Source organism: Psammomys obesus, unplaced genomic scaffold (assembly GCF_907164565.1).
Source record: "Psammomys obesus unplaced genomic scaffold, mPsaObe1.curated_primary_1811, whole genome shotgun sequence".
NCBI lineage: Eukaryota > Metazoa > Chordata > Mammalia > Rodentia > Muridae > Psammomys > Psammomys obesus.
Window position 1 is genome coordinate 642,189 of NW_026596088.1, and position 24,102 is coordinate 666,290.

Genomic DNA, 24,102 nt, shown 5'->3' on the forward strand with positions numbered 1-24,102 from the left:
TGGTGCAGCACCAGCGCACGCACACGGGCGAGAAGCCCTACAAGTGCACCGAGTGCGAGAAGGCCTTCACGCAGAGCACCAACCTCATCAAGCACCAGCGCTCGCACACGGGCGAGAAGCCCTACAAGTGCGGCGAGTGCCGGCGCGCCTTCTACCGCAGCTCCGACCTCATCCAGCACCAGGCCACGCACACCGGCGAGAAGCCCTACAAGTGCCCTGAGTGCGGCAAGCGCTTCGGCCAGAACCACAACCTGCTCAAGCACCAGAAGATCCACGCCGGGGAGAAGCCCTACCGCTGCACCGAGTGCGGCAAGAGCTTCATCCAGAGCTCCGAGCTGACGCAGCACCAGCGCACGCATACCGGCGAGAAGCCCTACGAGTGCCTGGAGTGCGGCAAGAGCTTCGGCCACAGCTCCACGCTCATCAAGCACCAGCGCACGCACCTGCGCGAGGACCCCTTCAAGTGCCCCGTGTGCGGCAAGACCTTCACGCTGAGCGCCACGCTGCTGCGCCACCAGCGCACGCACACGGGCGAGCGGCCCTACAAGTGCCCCGAGTGCGGCAAGAGCTTCAGCGTCAGCTCCAACCTCATCAACCACCAGCGCATCCACCGCGGCGAGCGGCCCTACATCTGCGCCGACTGCGGCAAGAGCTTCATCATGAGCTCCACCCTCATCCGCCACCAGCGCATCCACACGGGCGAGAAGCCCTACAAGTGCCCCGACTGCGGCAAGAGCTTCATCCGCAGCTCGCACCTCATCCAGCACCGCCGCACGCACACGGGCGAGAAGCCCTACAAGTGCCCCGAGTGCGGCAAGAGCTTCAGCCAGAGCTCCAACCTCATCACGCACGTCCGCACGCACATGGACGAGAACCTGTTCGTGTGCCCTGACTGTGGCAAGGCCTTCCTGGAGGCCCAGGAGCTGGAGCAGCACCGCGCGATCCACGAGAGGGGCAAGACGCCCGCCCGGAGGCCGCAGGGGGACAGCCTGCTGGGGCTCGGGGACCCCGCCCTCCTCACTCCGCCGCCGGGAGCCAAACCCCACAAGTGTCTGGTCTGTGGAAAGGGCTTCAACGACGAAGGGATCTTCATGCAGCACCAGAGGATCCACATCGGGGAAAACCCCTACAAAAACGCAGACGGTCTAGCACACCCGGCCCCCAAGCCCCCCCAGTTCCGCTCCCCCAGGCTCCCCTTTGGAGGCAACTCACACGCGGGTGCTTCGGAGGGCAGAGCTGACCCCCCGGGACAGCCCTTGAAAGCGCCGGAGGGTCAGGAGGGCTTCAGCCAAAGGCTGGGTCAGCTCTCTTCCAAGTGCTATGTTTGCTCCCACTGTGGGGAAAGCTTCCTTGACAGGGCTGTGCTCCTGCAGCACAAGCTCACGCACGCCAACGAAAAGCCCTTTCTCTTTCCCGAGGGTAGGACCGGCCTTGGCGAAGGGGCGGAAGCCAGCCCCTTCCTAAGCGGGAAGCCCTTCAAATGCCCAGAATGCAAAAAAAGCTTTGGCCTCAGCTCGGAGCTGCTGCAGCACCAGAAGGTCCATGCAGGTGGGAAATCCCAGAAGAGCCCGGAGCTGGGGAAGAGCTCCTCCGTCCTGTTGGAGCATCTCAGGAGCCCCTTGGGGGCCAGACCCTACAGCTGCTCTGATTGTGGGGCCTCCTTCCCGGATCGACTAGCTCTTACACGACACCAGGAAACCCACACTCACGAAAGGTCCCCCACTCCTGAAGACCCCCCTTCAGAGTCAGCCGCCTTGTCCACGAACCAGGAAGATGAGGGAGAGGCCTCTAGCCCCCCAAAGAGCAGCAGCCACAGGGAGGAGGAAAGCCCTAAAACTCTCTCCGAGAAAAAGCCCTATCTGTGCCCTGAATGTGGCGACGGCTTCACAGAAGTTGCAGCGCTCCTCCTCCACAGGAGCTGTCACCCCGGCATCTCCCTGTGAAGTAGGTCTGGTGACCAGGGACCTCTCTCCTGAGAAACTGGGGAAAGGAGACCAACCCCATCAGACCATAGAGAAGTAGAGGGTCAGGAACCCTGGGAAGAAATAGTGTGTTTGCATCAGCAATGAGACGCCTATGAGATTGTGGGTGAGAATCACTTATAAGCCGTAGAGAAAAACTGCTGGGTTAGAAGCCCTATAAATATGTAGGAAGAAAAGCCCTTTATGTCTGTAGCAGAGAATCCTATAAACCATAGTGGGTAAAAGCCCTATTAAGCGTAGGAAGAGGTTCTAACATGTCTCTAGACAACCCCATAAAACTGTATCAAACCCTTATCAGAATCCTCGGGTGGGGGCGGTGTTAGGGAGTACAGCTCAGCACTGACTTGTGAGGTGACCCTCAGATGACAGAGGAAACCCCTGAAGTCTTCCTAGTATCCCCTCCTGGCAGCGTGGACAGAGGAAAGGGCTCAGAGGGGAAGTCATACAGGAATGCGCTAGAACTAGGAAAAGAAAGAATGGGGAGGGACTGCCCAGCTCCTTCCAAACTCACCGATGAGATGAAGTCTGTCTCGTGGCACCGGGGGTGCTTTGGGGGTGTGAGGCCAATCTTAGGTGAATTGTATGTACTAGGGGAAGGTTGGGGGTCCCTTATCAATAAGAGCCCCCCAAGTGGGAAAGAAAAAAAATGACAAGCCATTTTAAAGGCTGGGGTTTGGGGTATTAAAAAAAAAAAAAAGAAGCCTCAAGTGAAAGAATACTGAGAAAATGGTGAGAAAGCACCTCAAATATTAGGGGAAAGTTACGTGTATTTGAAGGGAAGCAAACCAAGGTGGAGAAACTGCGAAGCCAGCCAGTTTCTCCTGTTTCCGGGGAGCTTGTTAAACTCCAAGTGCAGGCAGATCCCAGTTCACGCCGTTAGGGTTCTCCTCAGACAAGGCAGGGCCAGCCTTTCCCCAGCCCAGCTGGAAGTGTCTCCTCTGAGAGGCCTCTGGGGTTGCAGGGGGCCTCTGCCACATTCTCAGGTCTCACAGGTTTTACCTGAAAGCTAACTGCCACGAGTCTTACTGCAGTGGCAACCTGTTTCCTCGGATTCTGTCCCCAGTGGAGAGAACCACTCGCTGCTAGTCAACTTCCAAAGAATAAATCCCTTCAGAGATCCAAGGCTTGTATGTGCTTGTCCTCCCTAGACTTCTACAAGTCCACGAGAGCCACTCGTGGGTTCTCTGGTGACGAGGGATGACAAGACAACAGAGTACACAGCTTTGCTCTACCAGCACATGACTTAAACCTCAGCCTTTTGTGTGAGCTCCATGTAAGGCCGCCTGCAGGACCAGCGAGGCTGCACCTGGCGGATGTCCTGACACAGCACAGACTGGACCACAGTCCTGAAGAGGCAACGGAAACTTGATTACCTTCTCCATCCAGCACCTGGAGGCCTCTGAGACTGGGTGGCTGAATGTGATTTTGGCTTGGGGAAAGGACAGATTCCACCTGACCCCTTTGGCCCCTCTCTCCTTAGCCAGAAACCATTGAAGGGAAAGGAAAGGATAAGAAACGCTCTCCCCTACCAGGCCTGAATCCTCCTCAGACACTACAGGCAAAAGATTTCATTAATCCAGCCAAGCCTGCCATGTGACTGGAGCTGTGGGATGGAGCAGAGACAGTTGAAGGGAAACTTTGGAGGGAAACATCTATAACAAAGACCCTTATGGATAGGGAGGGCTCGCCTCGGTGCCTGGGTTGCGGAGGGAGTGTCCTCAGCCTGGTGCAAGCATGAGTGACACGCTGTCTAGGGTAGGCCTGAGGTGCCAAGTGATGTGGCTCTTTAGGAGCCCTGTGCCCAGCAGAGTGACCCAGATGCTTACAAAGCTGTGGGAAGAGACCTCTAATTCTGTTACCTAAAAGCTAAAAAGGTAGGGACCCCCCATCATCACCCTTCATCTATCCTGTCCCCAAAGGGATGACCTCAGAATTTAAAGGACCAAAATCTAGATTACTAGGAGAAGGATGCCAGGTCTCCTGGGGAGAAAGAAAAGGCAGATCTTATGCAGTTACAGAGAGGGCCTTGCTGGAGTCCCAAGCACCAGGTAGGGGAGCACCTTTGAGACTGGGAGGAGCCTGGCTTTCTAGAGACAGAAATGTTGATAAGGGAGTATCCCTCTAAAATGGAGTAGTCACTCTCGTAAGTATAATTGACTTGTCCCCTTCTAAGATGGTAGCAGAAAGTAGGGAAAAATCCTTTGTGAAACTAGGAGCAGACTCCCTCGGACACAGGTCTGAGTGTCATCAGTGCTGGGGGACCGGTGGTCGTCGTAGTCATGGCTGACTGTAGGCTATGGAGGGCCGAGATGTAGCATAGGTAATAGGATGCTCACATGTTCTGAAGACATGTGAAGGCTCTGGTCTTGACTCCAGCACTGAGGGGACCATGTAGATAGGTGGTGGACCGGGCTTCTCAGTAGGAAAAGGGCAGAGCAGAGACCTTGTGGTGAGACCTGTTCTCGTGGCCACCTCCCTCTCAGGTCCAGCTACAGCAAAGGACACTCTTGCAGGGCCCAGGGTCCCTCTAGCTGGCTCAGGAAAAGGTCCACCAGAATTAAGTCTGGAAGGCATAATGGAGCCAGTTCCATTCTGGGCCTGGAGCCCTCTTAGTGCCTCTAGGGAAGAGCCTAGCAACCATGGGCAAAGGAGTGCAAGCAAGGAGAGGGGCGGAGCTGATCTGCACTAAAGGGACACTTAGAACTGATGTTGAATAGATAGGAACTCGTACAGGACCTGGGTATGAATCATGAACCAGGGAGAGGACTTGAAACCATCATGACTCCCCCCTCCTCCCCAGTCTGAAGTCAGTGGCTCCCAGAAGCCTTTGCCCCCACAAAGGAAGCCAAGCCCTGCCCACCTGACTTGTCTCCATGGAGTGAACGGAAGTCCTACTTTTGAGTGTTGTGTGTCAGTAACAGTGTTGTGTCCCCAGTGGTCATGGTGAATAGTTGAAGAGAATAAAGGGAGTAAGATTTCCTAGGTGTTTTTCTGTTTATCTACTTGTTCAGCCAACAGCAAACTCAGAACTCATCTTCTCCCAGAGCTAGGACCCATGAGGACCCCAAAAACTCAGTATTGTCCCAAGTGTGCCCTTCCCCAGGGGCCCTCTGCTCCCTGTCCAGTGTTTGCTTGTGGAAGGTTTGTGAACTTTAAAACTCCATATCTGGGGCTGGAGAGATGGCTCAAGAGTTTAAGAGCACTGGCTGCTCCTCCAAAGATCCTGAGTTCAATTCCCAGCAACCACATGGTGGCTCACAACCATCTACAGGGCTTCCGGTGCACAGGCCCACATTCAGGCAGAAGGCTGTATAAATAATAAATGTTTAAAAGTTAAAAAAAACAAAACAACTCCATATCCTTGTGTAAGATAGAGATATTTTTGGTAAGCTGCATGACTGCCTGGTGGCTCTGGAACTGATTATTTTGGTCTGAGCTTTGCAACCTCTATGACAGCTTTTCTGGCCATAACACCTACAGCCTTCCCAATGCCACAGCGAAAAACTCCACGGTTGTCCTCCTCAGAGCTGGCAGCTACCTCTCTGGCCCAGCTCAGCCTCTCCTGGGACCTGTCCTCTTTGAGAGATGAGTGGCGCCCTGGTTCCTCCCATCCCCAGCATAGCCCAGACGTTCTCACCAGGGGAGAGGCTGAAGCTGTAGGAAGTGCAGCCACTTAACCAAAACTCACAGGTAAGACGTGGTGGGGAGTTAGAATGGCCTGAGGTCGTCAGGCCACTCCACCCCAGCCTTGCCTTTTCTCCTGTGTCTGCATCTGCCCAAGGCAGTTGGGACCACTACAAGGAAGTCCTCAATGCCACACTGTGTTCAGCACTGTCTTCCGAGTCTGGTCACTAGCCAGAGACTATGTCTGCCCCTGTCATAAAGGAATCTTGACGAAGGCAGAAACATGTATCCTTGACCTTTTTTTTTTTTTAATTGAAAATTGTTTGAAGGGTGTGGGTATTTTATTTGCATGTCTGGGCATCATGTGCCAGAATTGGGCATCAGAGCTCTGGGAACTGGAGTTACAGATAGTTGTTAATCGCCATGTGGGTGCAGAGAATTGAACCCAGGTCCTCTGGAAGAGCAGCCAGGGCTCTTAACATCAGGCATTTCTCCAGCCAGCCCTCCCTTAAGTCTTACTGTGTCTCTACCCCAGATCCCAGAATAAGTTCTTTCACTTTCTGTTCCTGGGATGGGAGGGAGGGTAGGTGGGGCAGGGAGGGGGATTTGCCTTTTCATGTCCCTGGGTCCCCAGACAGACCTGAGAACACTAAGAAATATCAAATTTCTGCCCTGGAGGAGTCCTCGGTTGAGCAAGGGACTACAATGAGAGGGGGACCAGAGCAGTAACTGAGTCAAAGGTCAGAGGTTATGCCTGCTATAGTGGGCTGAATGATACTTGGAGGTAGGGGGGTCTCAAGTTCAGGGGACCCTCTGTATAGAAGTCAGGAGTGGGCTCGGGATAGAGGAGTCAAACAGTTAGGGACTGAGCAGCGGTTCTAAACATACGGGTCATGACCCCTTTGAGGGCCAAACAGCCTATTCGCGTTCCGGAGACCATGGGAAAACAGATAACAGTAGCAAAATTACAGTTATGAGATAGCAACAAAAATAATTTTCTGGTTGGGGTTCACACACCAGGAGGAACGGTATTAAAGGGTCACAGCGTTAGGAAGGTTGAGAACCAGTGCCTTAGAACATAAGGGGCTGATGGGGTGCAGCACAGCGGCCCCAAAGCCCAAGTTAGTGTTGTGAGAGACTGAGTGACAACGGTGATTTTTCAGGCCTGGAGCTTGAGAAAGAACTTCAGGAGTTTGGGTGTCAACAGCTTACCTGTAGCATTGGCTCAGGATAAACATCTCAGAGAAAGGCCAAGTGCAAAGGAAAGTGTGGTTAAGGCTGAAGGAAGCGGTCAGAAGGCAGTAAGCTTGAGGCAAGCAGTGAATGTAGCCCCAGAGGCCGGGGTCGGTTCTGTGAGTAGTCTCATCGAATCCCCTGAGAGGCAGTAGCTCCAGCTCCAGCTGAAATAGGATCATAGCCATCACTGAAATCACCTGCTGGGAGCTGGCCAAGGGCGAGTTCTGCCTCGCCTGTTTCTGTGACCCCGGCTGAGCGAAGGCCGACAGCCGTTCGCGACAGATCCTGCACCAGTGTGACAGACTGATGGTTGGTTTCACAGCCCCGCCAAGGTACTGCTCCAGGTACCGGGGTCTTGGCAACTTTCTATAAAGCCCGTTCACGATGGGGCATGGTGTGCTCTACGCCACGGTTGGGCGTTAGCACCCCACACTGGGGCTTTGAGTACCCCCAGCAAGGGAGTGCGGGCACGTGTAGCCGTGCCGTGGGAGGATCATGCTGGGAGGGAGCTGACTGATGCGCTGGCCAGGGCTCTCCAAGACACTAGTTCCACTAGCGCAGGCGGCCGTGTCTCTGTGATGTAACCCCTGCGTTTCCCCCACCCTTCCCGCCTTACCCACCCCAGGCACTCCAGCCGGGGTGGCTTTCTTGGTGGCCCAATGTCATCCCCCGTCGCGACTCGTGCTTCCGCGAGCGTTCCCATCGTCACCAGCTCCAAGCCCGAGGTCACTGTAGCCCGCATCTCCGTCTCCAGTCCAACCTCGTTCAGGCACTGCGACCCCACTGAAACCAGGCGCGGTCAGAAAGCAGAAAGGGCCCGGAGTCCCCACGAAGGCAAGACGGCGGAAAAGGCCGAAGAGCCCCGAGAAGGCATTGCTGCTGTTAAGCCCGAGGCCACCACGATGCCTAGGGGTGCAGCTCCCACGCCCACCCCAACCCCGCTCAGCACTGGCCGCGGCGCTATTCACAGCGTGACTTCCCTGAAAGCGCCACCGGAAGAGCCGGCGCCACTCTGAACCCGGAGGCAAGGCTCCACGTTTGGGGAAACAGTTTCCAAGGGGCCAGGCTACAATGAAAAGTCACCCTGCTGAGGTGTCGTGGTTTCTGTGCTCACTGAGTAAGGCGGGTAAAGCCTGCAGTTAACAGACTGAAAGATTAGCCAGCACAGCACGGAAACCTTGCCCGGCTAGGTAAGGGACTACATATCCCAGGATGCAGCCCAGGCCGTTATCCCCACGGCCAATGACCGCCGAGGGCGTGGCCAACCCCTAGCTAGAGGCTTCTCCTGTTTGAGCGGCGCGGACGAGCTCTCTGCAGATCAGCTACCTGGGGCCCAAGCCCTTGTTGGGTGGGCTGGAGTAGGTTCTCAAGTGTGCCCGGCTCCCAAAACCAGATCCACACCAACCCAGGGCAGTGCTAGCCAGGTGTAGAAGCACCTGTATTCATGTTTACACCCAGTGACTGGCTACTCTGTAGCCTCGGGTTGAGGATTTATTCATAACAATTAGCAGCCCACACACACCACCTCTAGAGCAGAGGCTGTGAGTCCAAAAGATCCTGCAGCTATCTGCAGCGCCATCTCCCAGCTCCACTGGGTCCTGGATTTGCTCTTCAGGCAGGTACTGCAGGGAGTATCCGAGTCCAGGCTAGCTGCAGGGCAGTAGGCAAAGCTCTTCTACCTGGAATGACTGGAAGTGCTGGATTGTCCCTTCCCTCCTGGCAAGTTGCACCTCCACAGTTAAGACCACCAGGATGAAAGCAGGGCTAGGGCCAGGTGCTCAAGGGAGCATTGGATGTGTAAGGAAGGCAAAAGGGGATTGGGAAGTCGGGCTAAAAAGGATGACCTGAATCAGCACTGAGGCAGTGTAACTGCAGAGCTTCCCTGGAGACACCCAAGAGCGCACCTTCTTCAGCTCAAAAGCTATACCAGGGTAGAGGAAACTCCACTGGAAGGCTAAATCCTGCCCAGGCCTAGGGCTGCGTAGGTGAAGAAAGGCTCCCTGGCCCAGGACCCAATGGCAAGCAAGGAGTCCCTGGCCATCACTGAGCTTGTGCAGGCAGGCGGAGAGCCCTTTCCTGGTGGAGGAGTTCCTCTTTAGGGGTAAGGATGGATCTGTCTCCCCAGTGGAAACAGGGTTAGGCCAGCTCCACAGGCGGAGAGCCCTTTCCTGGTGGAGGAGTTCTTCAGGGGTAAGGATGGATCTGTCTCCCCAGTAGAAACAGGGTTAGGCCAGCTCCCAGGGCCACAGTTGGATGTTGTGAACCTGGGAGTCCCCGAGGGCACAGATCCGACATTCAGGAGAGATGGTACTCAGCTTGGGGAATTCCACCTCTCCTGCGTGCACCAATGGCCCCAAACCACCCAGGCAATAGGGGCTGGGCTCATGGAGTCTGGAAAGGAGGTTGGGGCCATTGTCCCTGGGGGAGTGGGGAGCTGGGGCACAGCCCGGAGGATTTATGGGTGTCCGAGTCCCTGAGTGTCAGGTTCAGCTGATGTACACACGGTGGAAGTCGTGGGCACCGAAGGCCGCGTTGCACTTGGGACACTTCCTCTGGCGGGCCTCGTAGCGGCCCCGCACACACTCGAAGCAGAACACGTGGAAGCACTTGGTAAGCACAGCGTCCTTCTTGCGGGTGTTACAGCAGGGGCAGGTCAAGCGTGCCTGGACCAAACAGAAGCAGCAAGTTTGGAGCAGGCTGGCAGGTCCCAGACACCACGCTAACAGCAGGGGCTCCAGGCCTACCAAAAGCTCCATGCTTCTAACTGATGGTGACTTCGGAAGGTGGGACCCCACAGCATGAGTGAGGACATAGGCTCATGGCCAAGTTTTCCAAGTTAGAAAGTAGCCAAGAGTGCTGGCTCACACCTGTAGTCCCCAGCACTTGGCAGACTGAGGTAGGAGTATGCTGGAATTCCGTCAGCCTGGGCCACATAGCAAGAACCTCCCCCAAAACAAGACAAGGACAAAAACAACCAACCAACCAACAATATAAAAAAAAAAAAAAAAGCCAAAACAAACAAAATTAGAAAGTCTCAGAATCCGAGTTCTAAGGATCCAGTCTTCCATCCCTTTGGCTTATGAGCTTTTTTGGGCAGCGCCCCCAGCTGGTCTACCTCTCTTGTACCCGCTAAGTCACTGCTGAACATGGTAGGGGCCCTGAGAAAAATGCTACATTCAGTTGGAACTACCACCGGTGGGAACCCATGACCCTGCTGTGGACCCCGTCTTGGACGATCAACTCCCAAGCGCCATTAGGAGGGTCTCTGCCTCTCCGCTGTGTAAGCACCCCGTGGCATGTATCTGGCCGATGTGGAGTCCCAGCCACCTACCTCAGCTTCCCCAGATTACTGTTTCTCAATCTCCGAGGACTATGCCATTAGCCTCTCAAGGCTGCCCATGTCTGCTCTTCCCCCTGAAGACCCAAAGTGGGGAACCTCCCATTACTGACTCAGTGGCCCCTTCTCTACCGCAGTGGCCCAGAGTTCAGGTGACCTGACTGCCCTTGTCCCACCTGAGTTCACCAAGTCCTAGGAGCATCCCATAGGGCTTAGTTAATTTTCCTTCCTCTCCCGCTCCCTCCATCACCACTTTCTCCTGATCCTTAGGCTTTACTTCTGCCTGTCGATGGGCAACCAGAGTCCAACTCTGCTGCATCTGACATTCTAAACACTTGCTCTCTAGCCCAGCCCTTGGCTTCCGGTGCTTCCCCAGCCTCCCAAGAGGTCCCAGAGGCACCCTGTTCTCGTCACCTTCAAAACTGTCTAGAACAACCTGTTCCCAATCCACTCAAGAGTGTCTACCTAGTTTCTCCATCCCAAAGCCAAGCGTCCCAGGGGTCCTTCATTCTCGCTGTGACCCCTCCCCGAGTCCCAGCTTCTAGGTGTTGCCTTAGCCGATCTCCTGTCTCTGGTGCCTTTGACTTGGCTACATAACAGTTTCTGCTCCAGTGACTGCTATGCTCTACCACCTCTCCTGCAGCCACTCTTGGCCCCACATCTGGCCACTACCTTGAATAAAAACCTTAGACAGGGCTGAGGACGCAGCTTGGTGGTAAAGTGTGTGCGTAGCTTGTGTAAAGCCTCAGGTCTAATCCCTAGTTCCACCTCCCAAAACCTGACAAATAACTCAGAGGTTAAGAACACTGGCTGCTCTTCCAGAGGTCCCGAGTTCAATTCCCAGCAACCACATGGTGGCTCTCTGATGCCCTCTTCTGGCCTGCAGGTGTACATGCAGACAGAGCATTCATAAGTTAAAAAGAACTATATAAGTGAATCTTCAAAAAAGAACAAAACAAAGTGCACCTTCTCTCTGCGTGCTCATAGGTCACTAGGCCTGCCACATCCTTCAGGGCCTGCTGCTCCTCACCCTCTCTCCTCCAACCACAATGGCTTCACCTGGGGCCTTTCCCTATGTAAACTCTCATCCCCATTCTTCAAGCTTTGGGTCTGTCTTTGGTGACAATTCCTTCCGGGAAGCCTATTGCTACACAACTCCCCACCTCATCCCCAGGGTTACTCTTGGGGTTCTTACCATGCCCCCAACTTGTGCCATCACGTTACTCATCACTGAGATGGCAGAATGACTCCAAATTAACTGCCGGGCCCCCGTGTAATCTCTCCCCTGCCCCGTGGCATATACACAGCAAATGCTCGGCAGTTGTCTGACTCCACAATTGGTGTCTTCTGCTGCCCTGCGTTATTTTAAGGCCCCAGAGCCCATCCCAGCTCTCAGCAGCCCGTCACCACGTCCCACCTTGTACTCCTTGATCTCCTCCTGCAGGATCTCATCGGCATCTGCGTAGACTTCCACCTTCCTCTGTTTCTCCAGTTTGCGCCGCAGCCGGGAAATGTCCTCCTAGGGCAGCAGAAACTGGGCTAAGGAACCCGTGCCTCCCACAGTGGGGAGCCACCAGCCCTTCCCAGGCACCCATGTACCTGAGCCCTCTTGAGGTTGAAGCTCTCTTTCTCCCGGGCAGCACGGCTCTCCGCCAGGCAGGGCTGGATCTCTCGAAGCCGAGTCTGTACATGCTCCAACTGCACCTTCAGGTCCTCAGCCAGCTGGGCTGCTTCTACAGCCTACGGTGGGCGGGAAAGGGAAGGAGAGGACCATGTGCCCGCGCCTGGGAACCACGATCCACTGAGGCTCCTGTAAACATCCTGAATGATGTGCACTCAACCTCGCTTCCTCCTACTCTTCCTCTTCCCGACACAGTTCCTTACTGCATGACATTGCTCCCTCTGGTCTCTGAGCCTCCACAAGGCTCATCTCTGTTGCGGTCAACCATCTCTAACATACATGCTCTCCCCTGGGACTCAGCTCTAAAATCACATCCCCAAGGAGCACCATTACTATTTCACACTGCCTTAGCTTTCCTCATCAAACTGTTTTAACCAGGTACAGTGATTATTTGTTATTCCAGCAGCTGGAAAGCTGAGGCAGGAGGATCACTGAGAGCTCAAGGCCATCTTGGAACACAGTGAGAAGTGGTCTTAAAAAGAAAAGGAGAGTTGTGTGATGGTGCAAGCCTTTAATCTTTCTCAAAAAACATGCGTGTGTGCGTGAGAAAGAGCGAGAGAGAAATGTGAGTGATGGGTAACAGCATTATGTCATTTGTGGATTACTGGTAAGGAGGCAGGGCTCACCCAGTATTGGTCAGCTTAAAGCCCAGCATGTAATAGGGGCATACAATACTGTTTACGTGAATGGATTCACCACAACAGAATACTCCAATAGGTAGGAAACCAATGCCAATCTTCTGTCTTTTTAAAAACTTTTTTTAATTTTATGTGTACTGGTGTTTTGCCTGCATTAATGTCTATGTAAGGATGTTGGACCCCCTGGAACTGGAGCTACCGACAGTTGTGAACTGCTATGTGGGTGTTGGGAATTGAACCCAGATCCTCTGGAAGAGGAGGCAGTGCTCTTAACTGCTGAGCCATCTCTCCAGCCTGTCAATCCTCTATCTCATTTCTTCTCTTTCCATCTACCTTTCAGACAAGATCTCTATATATTCCAGCTCAGGCTGGCTTCAGACTTGCTATGTATTGAGGATGACGTTGAAATTCTTTTTCTTCTCTTTTTCTTGGACATTGAAATTCTTGATCCTCCTGCTGACCTTTAAAATGCTGAGTTTATACACACCACCATGCCCAGTTTAAACAGTGCTACAAACTGAATCCAGAGCCTGATGCATGCCAGGCAAGCAGTCTGCTAACTGAGCTACATCTTCAGCCCATTTTTCTTATGCTTAAAACAGACACCTGTACTCTCAGCACCTGGGAGCCTGAGGCAACAGGATCAAGAGTTCAAGTTGGGCTGGAGAGGTGGCTCAGTAGATAAGAACATTTGCAGCTCTGGCAGAGGACGTGGCTTCAGCTCCCAGCACCCATATGGTAGCTCCCAGCCACACCCTCCACTTTGAGGGTATTGATTCCCCTCTTCTGGCTTCTGAGGGTACCAGGAAAGCCTGTGGTACAAAGACATACAGTGGGCACAAACATTCATATGCACAAAATAGAAATAAGAATCTAAAAAACTGGTCACGGTGGTGCATGCCTTCGATCTCAGGACTCAGGAGGCGGATCTCTGTGAGTCTGAGGTCTACCTAGAGAGTTGCAGGACAGCCAGAGCTAAATAGAGAGACACTGTTCCACCACAAATAAACACATACAAACACACAAATGTACTGTGGTCCACACGGTGAGAAAGAAAAAGCAAAAAACGCTGGGACTGAAGAGATGGCTTAGTTGATAAAGCACCTGCCTTACAAGGGTGAGGACTTGAGCCCCAGAACCACGTTTAAAAAAACAAATAAAAAGATTAGAGCTACAAAGTACAGAGCACCATCATCATTTGGCAGTTACCCAGTGAACTGTTTTAATGGCTTCATTCGGCGTGGGCACATACGCAGCGTGCCGCAGCTGTGGAAGTCAGAGGGCCAACTTTAAGAACTGGTTTTCTCTCTCCACCAAGTAGATTCCAGGGATACAACTTGGGTCATCAGGGTTAGAGGCAAGTGCCTTTGCCCAGCTGAGCCATCTTGCAAGCTTGGATGAATGGCCCTAGCCTATAGCCTAGTATCTGGGAACTAGACATGGATCTGAATCCCAGCTTCACTCTCTCCTGGACAAGTCAACTGACAATCTCTGAGCTTCGGCTTCCTCAATTATGAAACAGGCTAACAAATTCTTCTGGCTGGGCTAGAGACATACTCACTGACTAAGAGCGCTTGCTGCTCGTGCAGAGGACACAAGCCTGGCTCCCAGCACCCACGTGGCAGCTCACACCTGTCTACAACTCCAACTCCAGCAGACCCAACACCATCTTCTGCTCTCTGAGCGCACCTGGATGGACACACACACACACACACACACACCACAAACAGCTCCCCTCAAACAAAAAACACCCTGGTAGGATTACTGTTGGGTTTAAAACAGGCTCAAAACAGGCCCAAAAGAGGCTGGGGAATCGACTTTGTGGATACAGTGCAGGCAATGCAAGCACGGGACCTGAACTCCATTCCTAATCCCGTCACCCACATAAAAACCAAGGCATGGCAGTGCATGTCTGAAAGTCAGTGGAGAGAGGCAGAACCCAGGAATGCATCATCAGCCAGCTTGCCCAGCTGAAATGGAAAGTGTCAAGTCCAATGAGAGACCCTGTTTCAAAACTAAGGCAGAGAAGCAACTGAGAATGACCTTCTGATGACAACCCTGTCCTTCATCCTCACCCTCATGGGAAAGCACACTCAAACACACACATACACACACACATGCTTGCATGCACCCACAAAGTAAAATGGGATCATGTTTGCCAAGTACTGAGTGCAAGGCCTGGCACAGTAAACGTGATAGTTGTGAGCTATGCAGGAAGCAGAACCAAGCTTCACCCGGGGCCATCTGTGGCAGAACTGCCAAGCAGACCCAGAGGCTTGAAACCCAAAAGCCAATCATACAAGTTACCATGTCCAAAAGCCCAACCTTACCTTCCTCTTATTAAGCTCCAGGGCCTGGCTGCGCAGCGTCAGCTCCTTCTCTACACCCCCAAGGCTGCCCTGCAGAGCCCGCTCTTTCTCCTCAAGCTTCTGCACTGTCAACAGCTGGGCATCCACCTGAAGATGGGGGGCCTCAGTAAGAGGGTGCAGCCCCTCCAGGCATCATCCACGAGTACCGCACCAGAGCTGCCATACCTGGGACTTGAGGCCAAGGACCTGCTCGCCCAACTCGTCTTTTTCCTCCCGAAGCAGCTTGTGGATCTGGTTGGCTTTGATCCGCTCTGACATGAGCTTAAAGTTGGCATCATCCTTTTCCCGAAGCTGCTGCAGCAGCCGCCCGTTCTGTTCCTGCATGTCCTCGAAAGCCTGGCCGGTCACGTCCATCTCTGACAGCAGCGCCTCCTCCTCCTGCAGGCGGAAAGCAAGGACGGAGAGGGAAAATGGAAGATCAACAAGATGGATGTTGGGGAACTGCAAGAAAACAGTATATACTCGGATCATCACACTGTCACATGCCGAAGACACAGAAGGCTAAGGGAACCCCAGCCTTCAGAAGCAAGGAGAGCACAGGACGTGTCACCTGCTTGGTGGCCCCCAATTTGCGCTGCAGGTGCTCGATTTGCTCCTCCGCCTGCCGGATCCGCCGCAGGGCGTCCTCGTCCGCAATCTTCTTGCTTTCCCTTCGGTCTCTTTCCTCCAGCTCTCGGATGCGGCTCCGAAGCTCATCCACCTGCATCCACGGGAGGGAAGCCTCAAACACTGGTCCGTACAGCAACACCACCACTAGGATGCTCCACGGTGAGAGAATAAACAAAGAAGCAAACTTGCTGACCCAATGCTCTCAAGTCCCCGGGCAAAACCCTGATAGCCCCACCTGCCCCTACCTCAGCCTTGGCCTTCCGTTCAGCTGCCATGAGCTGCACCTTATCCCGCTGCTCCTTGGGTGCTGACTTGTACATGTCCAGCAGCAGTTTCATCTCCTTCTGGCTTTCCTGGGCCTTTCTGGAGAAGGGTACAGGAGGGACTATTAGCAGGAAGTGCCGGAAGCTACTTGACAGGGCTAGGAGGCAGCAACAGGGCCTCACTTGAGCTCTGCTCGGAGACCCTTGAGCAGTTCTGACTCCTTCCTCTTGGCTTCCTCCACCTTGGCCTTTTCTCGATCAGTCCTTGAGAGAGCTGAGGCTACAGGTGGGGGTCCCAGGCTAGGCCCTTCCCGTTCCCGAAGTTCTCGCTTGGGTCTGGTCTCAGGTTCTCGGCCTCGGGAGGGCAAGCCCTGGGTCCCAGGGGTTAGGGCTTGGACATCATCTTCAGAGGAGACCAGCTCCTCCTTCTTTACTGATGAAGCGGCAGAGGTGGCTCCAGCCACGACCACCTCCTTCTTGCTGTCAGGGGTACCTCCAGGGCCTGGCCCACCATCTTCTTTCCCTGGGGCTAGGGTATTTGGGCCAGAGTCATCCACATGGCTCAGGTTAGGGATGCAGTGGGAAGTGGTGCTGGCCTGGGCCCGGAGCTATAAAGACAGAGAGCAGCAGACATGAGGCGAGGCATGGCCCACCCAGCTCTAGCTAAGGCTGTCCCCAGGCAGCTCCCTCCTCACTTTGCCAATCTCAGCCTGTACTTCTCGCAGTTTCCGCTTATATCGCTGGGCGTCTCCCTTCAGCTGGTGATTGTGGTTCTGGAGGCTGCTAATCAGGTGGCGCATCTCACGATTGATAGGCCCTGGGGGGTGGTCGGGGGGAAGCATGTTCATGTCTCCTGCCAGCTCTCCAACAGCTCTCAGCCAGAGCCACGCTCATTGTATACAATCGGCAGCAGAGAGGCTGGAGAGATGGCCCGGTGGGTGAGAGCGCTGGATGCTCTTGACAAAGACTCGGGACCAATTTCCAGCGCCCACATGGCAGCTCCCAACTGCCGTGACTCCAATTCCAAACCATGCGGCACACCTCTGTGAGCAGCGCGCTCACATGCACGAGGTACACAGGTATACATGCATGCGAGCAAAATACTCACAATATAAACATTAACCTTTTTGGCTCTCAAAATTCACTTTATGCGCATGGGTCTTTTACTTACATGTATGTCTGTGCACCATGCGTGTGCCCTCAGAAGCCAGGAGAGGGCAGTGGATCACTGGGAATGACAGGTATAGGGAAGCAAAACTAGGTCCTTTGGAAGAGCAGTCAGTGTTCTTAACCACTGAGATAACTCTCCAGCCTGCAGAGGAGGGGAATGAGGGGGGGGGAACGGGACACGGAGACAGGGACAGGGTGCGGGGGACGACGACCCTTTTTTTTTAAATTTTTTTTAAAGATTTATGTGTTTTGCCTATGTACTTTTACTGGCCTGGAACTCGCTGTGTGGACCCCATTTGCTGTAAACTCACAGAGATCCTCCTACCTCTGTCTCCCAAGTGCTAGGATTAAAGGGGTTTTGTTTTGTTTTGTTTTTGTTGTTGTTGTTTGGTTATTTTGAGATGGTGTTTCATGCAGCCCATGCTGGCCTCGCTCACGTTTGTACCCATGCTGGCACACCTCATGTTTCATCATCTCCTTTATTGTCTAGCACCCTCGACTCAACTCACGCCACAGCAGCAGATTCTCTGCTTTGTTTACTGGCAAAAAATCCCAAAACGTAGAATTGAGTGTGGCTCCCAGGGGGACTCAATACATTTTCATGAAACAGACCCTTCAGACACAACATCTCACACTCTGCTCACACTCATCTGACAATGCACTGGGACAGGCAGGGCAGGGCCTCTGTCCTGTGGGGGCTCAACTTATGTATCTATGTAAGCAGCCAGAAGGGTCCAGCACCCTTCTAAGACCCACCTCTACCCACTACGTACTACGTACCAGCCTGCTCGTTGGCCGCAAGGTTCTGCTCAAACTCAATGCGCAGCATCTCATACTCCTTGCGTACCTGGGCCAGGGTGTCCTCCAGCTGGATGACTTCTGTGCGCAGCTTCTTCTGCAGCCCCAGTTCATCGCTCTGTGGGTTGAGGCATTGAAGACACACACACACCTATGAAAATGCTACCCTTCATACCATTCAAAAGACCAACTTTTTGCTCATGAAGAAATAAAGCTGACAGGTAGTGGTGGCACACGGCTCGAATCCCAGCCCTTGGGAAGCTGAGATAGGCGGATCTCTTGCGTTCAAGGCCGGTCAGGTCTAACAAAGTGAGTTCCAGGACAGCCAGGGCTAAACACCCACCTACCCACCCACAAATCCTGTCTCAAAATCAATTAAAAGGAAGAAGCTGGGCCTTTAATCCCAACACTCAGGAAGAAATGGACTGTGGCTGTCTTGCACTGGAAGCTCGCCAGGTCTACACAGTGAGTTCCAGGCCACCCAAGGCCGTATGTGCTGACACCTCGGTAAAGACATAGCTCAGCAGTTAAAAGCACTAGTTGCCCTTCCAAGGGACTTGAGTGTGGTTTCCAACCGTCACTTGGAGGCTCAGAACCATCTGTTTCAGGAGATCTGACACTCTTTTCCGGCCTCAGAGGGCGCCAAGCATATAAGTGGTGCACAGATAAACATGCAGGCACAACACCCATAACATGAAAACCTTAACCTCAAGGTGTTTTTTGTTGTTGTTGTCTTTCTAAGATAACTGCTGGAGATGGTGGTGCACGCCTATAATCCCTGCACTTGGGAGGCGAAGGCAGGTGGATTTCTGGCCAGCCTGGTCTACAAAGTGAGTCTAGGACAGCCAAGGCTACACAGAGAAACCCTGTCTTGAAAATGCAATACTTTTTCCAAGGCCTAATACTGGCAACTAATATTTTTTTTTGAGAAATCCAGCTCAATGTCTTTTCAGGTTAACATGATTAAAAACTGACAGGAATTAGCTGAAATTTACTTCAATCACTATATAAGAGTTGCTGTTTTACTACTTGGAAAATGTGCAGTAGAAACTGGGCCCTGGAGGCTTTCCTTGTATTTCCATTGCTTCTATCTCTCTCTTTTTGACTTATTTATTATTTATACAGTATTCTGTCCACATGCCAGAAGAGGGCGCCAGATCTCACTATTGATGGTTGTGAGCCACCATGTGGTTGCTGGGAATTGAACTCAGAACCTTTGGAAGAAAACAGCCAGTGCTCTAAACCTTTGAGCCATCTCTCCAGCCCTCCACTGCTTCTCTTGAGAGAAAATGTGAAACCTGACTAGAGGCAAATAATTGTCAAATGCCGTTACCAGAAAGAGTTTGAGTCATTAACCCTGTGACTGCTGAAGGTGTCAGATCGTGTCCCGTGTGTGCTCTTGGATCCATTTATTACCACCAGCAGAAAACAAAGATTTCAGAGTGCACGCTGTTCTAAGGCACACTTCCTATTACCAGAACCAGATGCATGGAAAAAAGATCTTTTTTTATAGCTGTTAAAACAGTTTATGCTCATCTTTTCCTCCTTCGAGACAGGGTTTCTCTGCGTAACCCTGGCTATCCTGGAACTCATTCTGTAGACCAAGTTGGTCTTGAACTCAGAGACCCATCTGCCTCTGCCTTCCAGAGTACCGGGACTAACGGTGTGTGCTTTGTGCTCTGTCTTAAGGGGCCTGTACTGCACTCTGTTACTTCACATCTGATTATTAAAGAAACAGTAACTCTTTGGTACAGTGATTAGAGTCCATTGTTTTTGTGCTTTCAATGTTCTCTTCGCCCAAGTCTTACAAAACACTTATGATGGTTATAATGGTACTTTAAAAAATATATTGTAGCTGGGCATGGTGGTACACACCTTTAATCCCAGCACTCACAGGTAGAGACAGGCAGATTTCTGTGAGTTCAAGGCTAGCCTGGTCTACAAAGCAAATTCCAGGACAGCCAGAGCTATTACACAGAGAAACCCTATCTCAAAAAAACCAACCAACCAAACAAACTGCACATATATATTAAATAATATAAAATATATATTTTATAGAATATGTAATATAAATATTTATATTAAAATAATAAGGATTAAAGTTGGAAGAAAAACAAAGATATACATCCCCCAGTCTCACCTGTGGCCAAAGATCAGTCCATGCCCAAGGGACTCTCGGAGGGCACACAGGACCGGCTTGGAAGAATCAGGAATGTCTCAACTCTAAAAGTTAGTCCCCACCCCCGGCCCCACCCAGTCCATGACCACACACCTCCATGTGTTCAATGTGTCTCAAGTGGGAGTTCTTGGAGGCCAGCAGCAGGCCCCGGGCCTCATCCAGCTGCGTCTTCACTTGCAAAGACTCATTATAGAGTAGTGAAAACTGCGCCTGCAGCATTCGGTACTCCCCCGTCTCACGGACCACCTCCTCAGGAAGGCTCCGCAGGGCCACCTGGGGGCGAAGATGTCCAAAAGGGTCATTGGCACCAGGGGCTGAGGCTAGTCCAGGCCCTTTTAGTCTTGGCCACGGCCTACCTTGAGACGTTCATTGGTCCGAACAGCCCCCTGAAGCTCAGCCTGCAGCTTCTCTAGTTCTGCCATTCGGCTGTTGGCCAATTCCTGATTTTCTTCCAGCTCTGCATTCAACATCTCAAACTAAGGGGTGAAGGGGCTGTGGTAGGCAAGACCAAGATGGGCAGCATTTCACCCCCCTCCCCCCGATGGTCCACCAGGTATTACGCCCAAGCTCCCCAGTGCAGACTGCTGACACATCTCCAAAACAAGCGTTTTTCTAAGGGTCTCAGGAAATGGGAGGAAGGCAGTCCTGCATGAGAATCTATGTCCTGTGCTTTTTCTTTACGCTACTAGTTACCAACTTACACACTGTTATTACTTGTATGATGCCCACAGAGAACCTAACTTCCACAGAAGCTTTATTGCTCCCTCACATGAAACAGAACTGGAGTTTATTAAGAAAAGGTTGATCTGAAGCTGGGTATGGTGGTCCAAACCCCAACATCTCAGCAAAAGTAGAAGGATTAGTCCCCCTCAGCCACATAAGTCTAAGGCCAGACTGACCGCATCGGAAGATCCTGCCTCCAATACAAAGAAACAAGAGACTTACGTTCTGGAATTATTTAATTACAAGTATATAAGTGAATGAGAGAAAAATGTGCAGCAACGCCAGGAAACAGACTCAGATACAGATGTCTGCCTCAGGAAAAGTCAAAGGAGGGCCTGAAGGGGTAAAGGACTGGGTGGAATGCTCACCTTCTGCATGCTAAGTGTGATCTGGCCTCCCTGAAAACCTGAGGAGCTCCCAGACACGTAGTAGCCGGAGTTGAGCTGCAAAGAAAACAACACAGCGGATGAGAAGGCAGAAGCCAGGGTCCCAAGCACTCAATTTGGCCCCATCCGCGCCTGCACCTGCTCCAAGGCCTCTGCCAAGTGCTTGTTGAGCTTCTGCTCTCGCTTGCGCAGCTTCTCGATGTCCCACTGTAGGTCCTCCACCGTGGTCTCCATCTCCAGGACCTTGGTCTCTGTTGATGTCACTTTATCTTGGAGCTCAGAGTACTGGGGGCGAGGAAAAGTGGGTTGGTTTCCTGAGATCCAAACCCTGCCCGAGTTCTAACTGCACCCCAAAGCCCCTGACTTCTACCTCCAATGAGATGCGGTGGTGCTTCTCTTGCAGCTGAGTAGCCAAGTCCTGTAGCCGACGGTTCTCTCTGCCTAGCTCCCGTGTGCGTGCCCGGGCCACCTCCCCGGGGGCCTCACCGTCCCCTGGGAATGCAAAGCCCAGGTGAGTGTCACACCCTGGATAATCAAGCAAGTATTGAGCAATCCTGGAGTTCCGGTGCTGATCATGATGCCCCAGCTACCTCACCAGCTGCTCATGACAAGCTCAGGAGACGAACTACCTGTGTGCACGGTTCCAGAGTCTTCCCTTTAGCTTAAGGGGCGTGGCCCTACCAGCATCAAGAGCTCCTCCAGCCATCTCTCTGGAACGGAGTTGTTCCAACAAGAACAAGGCTGACATTGACCGGGAGCCCTGGCCTTAAGGAATTACTGAGCTCAATAATGGGAGCGGGACCCCTAAGGATGCAGGTGGGCATGGCCTTCTCTAGGGTAGGGTCCAAAGGACTAACCCTGGCTGTACACTCGCTGACAGAGCTCCTCCACCTGGCGCTGCAGGCGGTCTGAGGCCTCCACCACCCGAGACACAGCAGTCTTGGAGAATTCCATCCGTCCCTGCAGCTGCAGCTCCACTTCTTCACTGCTGCTTGCACCCAGCGCCACCACAAAAGCCAAGGCTGGCTCACTGAGAGGGGCTCGGAACTGCATTGGCAGGGGTTCTGGAAGAAACAGATAACCGCCATAGGAAGAAAGGTGGTAGTGGCCATCAAAACCTGTACCAAGTCTGCAATAAGCTTCTTGACATCCAGTGGCTGCTGGGTGTGGGGGAGCACGTCTTTAATCCCAGCGCTCTCTGAGATGGAGGCCAGCCTAGTCTACAGAGCGAGTTCCAAGACAGCCAGGGCGACGCTGACCTTGTCTTGGAAAACCAAAAATAAATTATAACATAGACCCATCTGCCTCTACTTTCAGAGAGTTGAGACTATGAAAATCTAGATAGATTTCAAAACTTTGTTTTTATCATTAAAAAAAAAAAAAAAAGGCATGCATGCAGAAAGGGGAGGGAGGGTGGGATTGGGAGGGGAGGAGGGAGGGGCTTATGGGGGGATACAAAATGAATAAAGTGTAATTAATAAAAAAAATTTAAAAAAAATCTTGTTTTAGTCGTTTCACTATGTAGCCATGGCTGGCCTTGAACTCCAGAAGTCAGCGGCCAGTTTCTGGCCTTCCAAGTGTTGGGATTAAAGGTATGTGACACCATTTCAGGCATGAAGTCATTTTTTGAACAGTTTTGAGTGGGCATTTGGGCATTTCTGCAATCCGGCATTAAGGTTACCTCCTCCTCAAGACCTTTCTCAGAAGAAAAGGTCCCCAGGGCCCTGGCCCTACCTCTCAGATCTGACGTCCCTGTGTCTGTTCGAGGGATCACATCTCGGGTTAGGCCCTCCTGGCACCCAGGTGCCTCTGTCCCTGAGGACAGCTCCCGCTGGCTCTCGTAGCTTTGGAGAAGGGCTTCAACAGTTTCATCCAGCTGAAAGAAGAGCGAGCCTGAGGTTATGAATGCCACAGGGCCTTCTCCAGCAGGGCAACCTTCAGACACCCACCTGGGCCCAGTAGCGGTTGACAATGAGGAGTGTGGCGTCGTCGGTGGCCTGCCTCTTCTCCAGCTTCTCAATCCTCTCCCGGAGCTCGTCCTCACAGGCTTGCCGCTGCTCCAGCCGCTCCGCCAATTTCTTGTTCTTGAACTGCAGCACCTTGGAATCCATCTCCTCCTACCCACAAGGGAAGAGGAGGCTGAGGTGTCAGGTAGGATCCTGAACCACCGCAGACACAAAGGAGGACACTATTTAGACGGAAAGGGGAGAGGTGTACCAAGACTAGATGCCAGTGAGACTTAGAAAGACCCAAAACACTTACAGAGGAACTATCTTGGTCATGGGAGCTTCACATTCTGTTTCTGCCCCTATCTTTTACTGACTCTGAAGTTTTTTTGACAATTCCCACGACTTATGGGAACCTACGTGCGTACGAGCAGAAGCGGGGAACCGACTCCTCAATGTTGTCCTCCGATCACACTCGCGCCACGGCACGCCCACCCCCGCCACCCGTTTTGTGTGTACGCACACGCGCGCACACACAAGATTCCGATCGCTCTGGGAGGAAGCCAAACAGGACTGTAAGCGAAAGCCCACCCACCGTGGAAGAGATGCCCCCAAGACGAATGGGTTCGATGAGGGTGGTCGTGGTCTTCTCCTCGCGGTTCAGCTTCTTCTCTGGGGGTCCTGAGCCCCCGTCGCCGGCGGCGCGCTTATTGCTGAGGCCAGACATAGCGGCGGTGGCGGAGGGGCAGCCGCTCAGGGCTCTCCGGGCCGTCGGGAGCGGGGAGGCGGCACTTCCGTCACCTGCAGCAAACAGAGGGCAGAGCTGCGGCCGCGCCCGGAGCTCCCGAGCCCCGGGCGGTCCGCTGGACACACCTGCCGGACCCCGCCCCCGCCGGCCCAGGGTCCGCACCCACGGTAGGGTCAGCCGAGAGCCACCATCTTGGACTTCACCGGACGTCACCGGCCGCCAGACGCACGGCGCAGGCGTCAAAGCAGCTCCGGATGTGGCGAAACTTATTTCCTGTTTCTACTGGCGGCCCTTGGTTCCGCCTCCCGAGCCTGTGGGTTTTCTTCCGCGATCGGCTGAATCCCTCCCCAGGTTTGACTGGCAGGCCGTTCCCGCAGCGACTGACACCGCGGTTGCCCTCGGAGACGGAGAGT

General features: G+C 53.1%; 2 protein-coding genes across 3 annotated transcripts in view; one reads left to right on the forward strand and one right to left on the reverse strand.

Moving 5' to 3' along the window:
* Znf629 (zinc finger protein 629) overlaps positions 1–4,966 on the forward strand; it is an 8,600-nt gene extending 3,634 nt beyond the window's left edge. For both annotated transcript variants that reach the window (XM_055627403.1, XM_055627405.1), the window contains one exon: positions 1–4,966. This exon is cut by the window's left edge and continues 540 nt beyond it. In XM_055627403.1, coding sequence (XP_055483378.1) covers positions 1–1,943 — 1,943 coding nt within the window. In that variant the 3' untranslated portion in view covers positions 1,944–4,966.
* A 3,354-nt stretch (positions 4,967–8,320) lies between these two features.
* On the reverse strand, positions 8,321–23,916 carry Rnf40 (ring finger protein 40). The gene is made up of 20 exons (XM_055627406.1): positions 23,852–23,916; positions 23,537–23,742; positions 22,945–23,112; positions 22,730–22,871; positions 21,853–22,059; positions 21,366–21,487; positions 21,134–21,280; positions 20,978–21,052; positions 20,243–20,362; positions 19,980–20,159; positions 17,690–17,825; positions 16,435–16,556; positions 15,923–16,347; positions 15,722–15,839; positions 15,418–15,567; positions 15,033–15,245; positions 14,829–14,954; positions 11,779–11,919; positions 11,597–11,698; positions 8,321–9,505 (listed from the first exon to the last, which is right to left on the reverse strand). The coding sequence occupies exons 2-20, from the start codon at positions 23,666–23,668 to the stop codon at positions 9,329–9,331; spliced, it is 3,003 nt and encodes a 1,000-aa protein (XP_055483381.1). The 5' UTR covers positions 23,669–23,742; positions 23,852–23,916; the 3' UTR covers positions 8,321–9,328.
* Between the last annotated feature and the right edge of the window lie 186 nt (positions 23,917–24,102).